Below are 9509 nucleotides of genomic sequence, written 5' to 3' on the forward strand. Positions count from 1 at the left end.
TATATATATATATATATACACACACACACACATAGAGGAGCGATCAAATGAAAACCACCCTCATTTGTAAAAACCGTACAAACCACTCTCATACGTCGATTTCATTGTTTAATCTTATGAAAAAAATTCATGAAATTGTTTAATCTTTTGAAATTGTTTCATATAATACTTTTTTTATGAATTTGTTTCATATATGGTTATGAAATTGTTTCATATAATATTTAATGAAGTTTTAATGAAACTGTTTCATTTATTTCTATAAAATTAAAATAATGAAGATGATAATATTCATGATTAATACCCTCCACAATAAAAATGGTTAATCAACCTCTCATAATTACAAAAAAATGAACAAAATAAAAATTATGATTGGTTGAATAAGGTTTTCACAGTTTTTACAAATTGAGTGATTTTTATTTGAACGCTCCCCTATATACATATACATATACATATACATATACATATACATATACATATACATATTTATGTATATGTTCGATAACTGTGAACATATATATGTAAATTGAGAAAATTAATTGAATGTGATATACGTAAGAAATATATATAAGTTTTATCAAACAATTGATGATGAAAAAGAATTTATAAGTAGAGAAATAACATATTCAATGTTATAAGAATATTTTAATGTAACAAAGTATCAACTCGACCAACCCGTACGGGTTAGGTTGCACTTTACCTTGGTTTGGATTGGGTTAAGATTTTTTAGCCCGCAAATATTAGGTTGAGTTATTCAAATATATTTAATTCAATCAACCCAACTTATGAACGCCCCTAATAAATAATACATGTTTTATGAGCTCTTTTTAAAAGTTTATATGGTATGATTAAAAAACTTAAAAAATAATATTAATTAAAAAAAGGTAGTTAGGTTTCCAAATTAGTAAGCCACCTAAAATTGAAAATACGAACAATCAAGAATAATTTATAATTAATTATTGGTACAAATTTTTAGTAACAGTAATCTAGATTTATAATTTTATCATGTAAAAATCAAAACTTATTATAGGGGAGCGTTCAAATAAAAACCACTCAATTTGTAAAAATCGTGAAAACCTTATTCAACCAATCATAATTTTTCATTTTTTTGTAATTATGAAAGGTTGATTAACCATTTTTATTGTGTAGGGTGTTAATCATGGATATTATCATCTTTATTATTTTAATTTTAGAGAAATACATGAAACAGATTCATTAAATATTATATGAAATAATTTCATAACCATATATGAAACAAATTCATCAAAAAAAGTATTATAAGAAACAATTTCACAAGATTAAACAATTTCATGAAAAAATTTCATAAATTTAAACAATGAAATCGACGTATAAAGGTGGTTTGTACGATTTTTACAAATGTAGGTGATTTTTATTTGAACGTTCTCCACTTATTATATGTATATCAAGCGTGTGTTCTTGAAAAATTACGTGTTGGTTACATGCATATGTTTTTATTCGACAAAATAGTAAATAGATGGCATTGGACGTTAAAATGACATAAAGCGACAAACTAAGGTTTGTCACATGTGTACACGCATTGAGATAAATGATTGACCTTAGTAAAAATAATAGATTCTGAAAAACATCAATATTAATATAATACAATTTCATATTGAATATTCTAAAAAAGAGAGTGTAAACACAGTAAAAATTAATTAATAAACTATAAAATGTTAAAAAGACAAGCTGCAACTTGTGATTAATGAAAATGAAAATATTTGGAATTTGGTGATGATTTTTAATGATAATATGAATTTTAATTTATATTATTTTCTACAATAAATATTATCAAAAATACTTAAAGAGAATTGATACATAAAATGCTTGCAAAGCTAAAATCAAACATAATAATTGCTTATGTTTGTGTTTTCCAAATAAGATTGTTTAAGGATTTTTTTATATATAATTTCAATGATTATTTTGATACAAAAATAATTCATTTTATACAAAGTAAAGTTGGAACAATTTCTTTATGTTTTATAATAAATCTCATTTTTTTGGTGACTTTTTAATTTAAACCTCTTTACTCATCATTACAAATAATTTCCCTTTGAGTCTACAAGGCATCCTTAATTTACTATACCAAATTATATAACTAAATTATTATGTGAAATTAAATATTCCATCTTAAATGGAATGTAAAAATGCAGAAGAAAAATGGCAGTAAACTCCCTTATTTAGGGTCTTCAAATACAATTATGCTTATTTAATATTTGGTTTTGATCTAAAATATTAATTATAATAAATAAACATTACTTTTTCTTAAACAAATCATAAGAAATAAACTCTTATAATTTTCAATAAACATCTCATTTAATTGATTTATACTTACCGGGTAATTTTCCTCACCGGATGAACATGGTAAGGACCAAGAATCTTATCTGGTAAGAACGAGGATAAGGATGGAGAGTCTTACCCGGTAAGTGAGGATGACGACTCTTACCCGAGTAAACGCTTACCAGGAAAATTGTTGCATGGAATACGTTTTAATATACTACAACCTTACCCAGTAAAATAAATTGTAGTGTTGACTCTTAACGGTAAGCATTTACCGGATAAGTATTTATATAAACAGCCCTTAATTATATATATAAGTTCCTTAAACCCGAAACATGGTCCACGTCTTATTGTTGTCTAGTGATATATAAAGATAAGAATTTCCCCAAATAATACAAAATAAATCTCAGGTCTAGTCTCATGTACTTTGTGTTAGGCTCAAATAGTTAAAAATGTCCCTCAACGCATATTTTGCTTCTCCGACATCTTACTGACTTTCCCCCTCGTCTTTTTGAAAAAGCCGCTCCACGGTGGTATTCACAACTCACTCCCGACCGATAAGAGGCGCCTCCGTCCAACCTCGATAGAAAGTTTCTACATGCTATATGGAGCCAAGAGGAATTTGATCGATTGGGTGTTATATGAGACACGTTCTCAAAGATCTTGATTAGAATTGCCAGTAATCAACTTTTTGTCCAAATAAAAAAATAAGAATTGGTATATACAACTTGTGGGTTGAGTTGTAGTTCAAATGATGGTAGTTTAGAGTATGAAGTTCTGATACGGAAGAGGTGAAGTTATTACGTGAGTTTTTATCACAAACTTACAAACTAGTTTTTATGTGTTGTATCATATATGAAATACCACACGTGAAAATACAATGTTTATACATTGTTGATTGTTGTTTCATATGTGAAATTGATGGCTATTTTGTGTGTGGATAAAACAATTCTAAACGTTTCACATATGAAACACTTGCCGTATAAACACTGTATTTTCATGTATTTCATATATGAAATAAAACTGGTCTGTAAACTTAACAAATTATAGCGATTATAAAATGAGACTATGTGTGTATATACACACACACACACACATACAGCGAGGGTGGGGGGATGGATTCAATGAGACCCTAGTTAAAGTAAGAAAAAGAAATGTGATTTTGCACTCAAATCACATGTGATATAGATGTTCTCATGTTTTTTTTTATTATATTCTAATTTTAACATCACTATATCAAATCAAATTAGAACAATAATTAAATGATTTAGGAATATATTTTTACATTATTTTTATCATTAAATAATATGATTTAAGATATTGTTTCACATATATTTGTTTCATGGTGCGGTAGTTTCACACGTATTGCGTGTATTTTCAGTTCCACTACGTGGACAAGAAAAGTTTCACATGTAATTTTTTTCACAAGTGAACACAAACATATGTGAAACAACACTTTAAATCATATCTTTTGATGAAAAAATCAGATAAGAAATATTTTTATTTGTTCTCATGGATCTATATCTTTTTGTGATTCTTATTTTGATTATACACACACACACACACACACACACACACACACATATATATATATATATATATATATATATAGGGACATGTTCAAACAAGAAACTAAACACTTCGCAAAAATGTGAGAAGTTTCAATATCATATATGATTATACACATAATACACAAGTTTAATCATATGTGATTAAACAGTTGTTGCATTGATAATACATAGACACTTAATCATATATGATTAAACACACCCAAATTAATGTAATCATATATGATATTGAAACATTTTACATTCTTGAATTTTTTTAACTTCCTGCATGATCTATCTCTCTCTCTCTATATATATATATATATAGAGAGAGAGAGAGAAGGATATCGCACGGTATGTGGAGCAATGTTACAAGAAGCTTACAAGTCTCTCTCTATTGGCGGCCGGGTATATATATATATATATATATATATATATATAGAGAGAGAGAGAGAGAGAGAAGGATATCGCACGGTATGTGGAGCAATGTTACAAGAAGCTTACAAGTCTCTCTCTATTGGCGGCCGGGTATGAAGAAGGATATCACACGGTATGTGGAATAATGTTTGACTTGTTTGCAAGTGAAAGTGGAACATCAATGACCCTACGATAACTCACAATCGCTAGAAATTCTGATTTAGAAATGAGACCATATTAAGATGGATTTTTAAAGAAGTTACAAAAAACTTCAAAACGTTTTGATGCGACTTGAGTTATAGTGAATCGACTATCTAAATCCGCTCATACCTTACCGACTAAATAAACGTATTTAATATAAAGGTTAGCAAACTGCATACATAATAAACTTATGGAAAGGTTAGCAAAACGTATTTAAAAATTACATTTAAACTTTTGTGTATAAACTTTTTATAAAGAATTTCTTTTTCGTTTTTCCTTTCTTTAATTTCCATGTCTAAAAAATATTTTTTTTATATATTTTACAATTTTCCATATTTTTTCATTTCCATATTTAAAAAAAGTAAAATTTTAAATTTATGAGAAATAGAAAGAAATATCGAAAATTCGAGTGACTGAAGCTGAAACAGCTACTTTTGAAGTAACAAAAAGAAAAGCAACAACTGGATTGGGCGTGCTTGCATTTTTCATTGCACAAGGCCAGTGACAGATCCAAAAACTTTTAATGTTAGGGGTGTAGAAAAATTTTTCAAAATCAAATAATTCATCCGGATGAAAACGGTTTTGAGTTTTCCTTTTCGGCTTAAACTGTTCAGTTAACCGAATAATGATAACTTATTCATGTCAATTTTCAGTTGACTCTTTACTAATTAATTGAGGTGTATAATTTTTATATTTTATATTTTGAACAAAAATATCAGTGTGTGCTGCAAATGGATCAATCGACAATCAAAACATCAAGTTGGAGGCTCTTGCCTTGTTCTTGTTGGACACACAATAGAAAAATTTACTAAACAAATCTTTTTACAGTCTTTTTCTTAAAAAAATTGGTGGGTTTGTTGGAGGACTAGGACCCCTACCACCACGCACTAGATCCGCTCCTGCACATGACTTTCATTTTCTTATTCATTTCTTAATTTCCAGAACTAATGAAAATAAACATAAAAACTACTTTGCAAAAAAAAAAAAATTACTCAAAAAAACATTCAATCTGCGTAAACTTTTTTTTTTGTTTTTTTAATTTGAAAATTTAAAAAAAACAGTTCACATAGAAAGTAAACTTTTTGCGTAAAATTTTCTACGTAAACTTTCTACTTAAAGCTTGCATTTTTCAAAATTTTAAGTAAAAATGGAATTTACGTAGAAAAATTCCTTTCAAGTAAAGTCCATACGTAAATTATAGCTATTTTAGGAAACTACTTTACAAAGTGATTAAATAGTAAAAACTCATTTTTAAAACTAGATGGGTACTCCTGTAATGCATCGAGATATACCTCGATTTCAATATTTCGTTTTGTTCTTTTTTTATGTCGATATAATATGATTTTATATGGTTTTGAGAAAGCGATAATGTTTTTATTTTTGAATAAAATATAAATTTGAAAATATACGAAATTTTGAAAAAAAAATATCGATATCAGTATCAAATTAACCTTTTTAAAAGTTCTTGTTTTTGTGTGATTCAAGTTTTTTTTCATTATAATTTTATTTAGATTTAGTAACGAAGTAATTTAATTTTGGTTCAATAATATAATTTTTTATAAAGATAATAATCAAGTATTTTATTAGAACTCAATAGTTATTCTAATTATATTTTAGATTTTTTATATTTAAAAGATGTTTATCATCTATTTGGTTATGTTTATCTACAGTTAGTTATACGAATTCAAATATGAAGTTATAATAAGTAGTACTTACGCACAATGTACTTGTTATCTTAAATTTTAAATATTATATATCAATAAACAATACTTCATATATAAAAAATAATTTTTAAATTTTTTTATCTAAATACTTTATAATATAGTATAAATAACTATTTGTGTAAGCCAGTTAACCGGCATAGAGTTGTCATTTTGCAGGATGGTTGGAGGCTTGGAGCAATCCAGCCTTCAAAAATGATAACCGGTTGATTGAAGTTGGGCTTATCTTTATCCATTAACAAAAGCCCAAATTTAAAAAAAATGGGTTTGATACATTTCTTTTAAATTTCTTCATACTTTGCGTGTCCTTTTAAGAGTCGTTAATATATATTATATACGATATACTCGTCCTTTTGTGCTTGTGTTTTTAGATCGGGAAAAAGAGCACAAAGTTGTTTACTTCGTATGAAAAAAAAAACTAATCAGTTGTATATATTTAAACATGTGAAGTATACATTTGTGAAATCCTACATACTCTTAAATTTATTGGTCACTTAGACTGTTCATATATTTACAATTCATTTATACTTTCAGTTGTGTTATATTAGCTTTTGTAATTACCATATATACATATGCAATTCACCTAGCTACACTTTAGAAAATAGTCCCCACTACAACATTCTAATTAATTAACAATTATTTTATGTAATTAAAAAGTTTACTAGGATCTATGTGGCGTTGCACCAACAATTACAAATATTGCAAGTGTTAGGCAAGAGTTTGCTTTGTTTGCTTAAATATATAAGTAGGGCTGTAAACGAACCGAACGTTCAGCGAACCGTTCGGCGGGAAGTTCGTTTATTTAATAAACGAACGAACATGAACACATTTTTTTGTTCGTTTAGTTAAACGAACGAACATGAACAAATGTCTCGTATATGTATATGTAGATGCAGATGTAGATGTAGATGAAGGGATCTGGTCCATAATCACGTTTCCTTTTTTCAGGAAGTGGTCTCGAAAGCCATGGATGATGCATTTACCATTCAAATAAGCGGCAACTTAGTTAAACAGCTAGCTGATGAGAGTGAAGAAGAAAACCAGGAAACCAAAACCAAAGACACCGAAAATTCAATTCCCCAACAAAACCAAGCCAAACCCACCAATCAGAAGGAGATCCATGACGAGTCTCAATCAAACCCTAAAAGGTGTGGGATCCCTGCCACCGCCGGATGGCCGCCAATGTACCTCCCAATTCCTCCACCTGCTAATCCTCAGGTTGATGCCATCCGTTCCGTCCTTGAAGACAGTGAAAGGGTTTTGGAAAAACTAAAAAAGCAAGAAGAGGAGATGGTGGTGGAACTGGAAGTAAAACAAAAGGCAAAGGAACTTCATGATAAGGAGTTTAAACTTCCACAGCCAAAACCCATGGCCTGTTGGGCCGATTTAACGCCCTGCCTTGATTGCTACAAAGAAAAATGCCAATTTACAGATTTTCTAAAACATATATACAGAGGTTGGTTATTATACAATCATTTATATTTGTACAATTAATACAACTCAATCTCAACCGTCCATTTAATTTAATAATATATGATTTCATAGAAATTTTGATTGTTTTATAATATAAAGTAGTGATCATAATTAATTAACCATATTAATCTTCCATAAATATTTAAATCATAATAAATGAACTCTTATCATTTTCATAAATATCTCAATTAATTGGATTGCATTGATTGTACAAATAAACATGGTTGTATTTGAAATATACCTTTTATATATATATATATATATATATATATATATATAATATTCTCAGTTTTTGTGTATAATATTATTTTTTAAGTTTTCAATTGATGTGATTGTAGAATCTTACGTGTTATAGCAAAATTTTCCAGTTGATGTGTTGTTATAGTTTTTCATAAATCTTTTTAGTATTTTCTATATTTATAATTAGACAATTTACATGTAAAACCAACGTATTTTACTCTGATTTTATTGTGAATAAAGTACTTTCAAAATCCTCATTTTTGTAATTTTAGAAAAATTTAGGTACTTAACAACCTGTAAATACCGAATAAAATTAGGTTTTCGTTCACATGACATTGATTTAAAGAAATAAGATTACAAATATTGAGCCATGTGATCATTTAAAAACAATAACATGAATATTGAATTTTATTAACAAAAAATAAAGATGTGAATTATTTTAATTAGTTGTCTAGATCCATATATCTATCTTATCCGATGTCTATTTTGCTGGAAAAAAAAAAAAAAAGAATCTATTTCATTGGACCTCATGAAAGGGGTTTGCCGCATTAGATGACAGAGGGTCCGTCAAAAATAATTAAAAATTTGATGTTATATCAACAAAACTTGATTTTAATATGTCCAAGTAATTAGATATACCATATATTTAAATATTTGAGATGTTACATTCCACATAGTATAATAAACATTTTACTTAAAAAAAATAACAAGTCTCAAAGGCAAATCTAATGCAATTTGCTTTTATAAAATTTTATAATTTTTTTTGGTTTATACGATTGTAAAATTATATATTGTACATAATAAAAATCCAACTTAGTCTTACATTTATTTTAAGAATTCTATTTAATATTCTTTTGCTTAATAAATTATTTTCTTTTATAATAAAGTTAAAAATAAATAACAATAATATTGAATATTATATATTTTTCAGATCTTTGTAATAAATTTATTTAAAAAATAATGAATTAGTTTAAGTTATATATTTACATTAAATTAAATTTTATAAGAAAAAGTTGTCATAGAAGAATGTTTGAAAATAAAAGGGGTACGAGTCAATAAATTGGTTAAAAAATTTAGGACCCACAAAACCATATTTTTAGGAATAAAAGCATCTACAAATTAAGTATCCTATATTCTTTATTGACTATATCATGCATTACTGATAATTAAATAATCCAACCAAATCCTTAAGACTTGAAGTTCGATCTCATTTAGATATTACCTCAAGGTCAAGACTCAAGGGGGAAGGCTTAGTTTGTTGCAAATATCCAAAACCAATGCAACTTCATTTATTTCTAACCACATAATACTTAAACCTAAAAAAATTTAATGATTAAAATCACAAAGAGAATATATATATATATCTATACTATATTATAAAGCATTTGGCTAAAACTTTTAAAAACTCTTAAACTCTTAAAACTCTTAAACCCGTTCATCTCTAAACAATTTCATCCCTATCCGATTTCATCTCATAACTGAATTTGTATAACTAACTGCAGATAAACACAATCAAATACAGGATAAACATCTCATTTTAAATATAAAAAATCTAAAATATAATTAGGATAATCATTGAGTTTTAACAGAATACTTAATTATTATCTTTATAAAA

At 27.2% G+C, this 9509-nt stretch overlaps 1 protein-coding gene across 1 annotated transcript; it reads left to right on the forward strand.

Annotated features, from left to right (window-relative positions):
• The first annotated feature begins 7147 nt into the window (after positions 1-7147).
• On the forward strand, positions 7148-8009 carry LOC112521730. The gene is made up of 2 exons (XM_025130727.1): positions 7148-7637; positions 7993-8009. The coding sequence occupies exons 1-2, from the start codon at positions 7148-7150 to the stop codon at positions 8007-8009; spliced, it is 507 nt and encodes a 168-aa protein (XP_024986495.1).
• The last annotated feature ends 1500 nt before the right edge of the window (positions 8010-9509 follow it).

This window comes from Cynara cardunculus, assembly GCF_001531365.2.
Source record: "Cynara cardunculus var. scolymus isolate 2C chromosome LG 11, CcrdV1, whole genome shotgun sequence".
Lineage (NCBI taxonomy): Eukaryota > Viridiplantae > Streptophyta > Magnoliopsida > Asterales > Asteraceae > Cynara > Cynara cardunculus.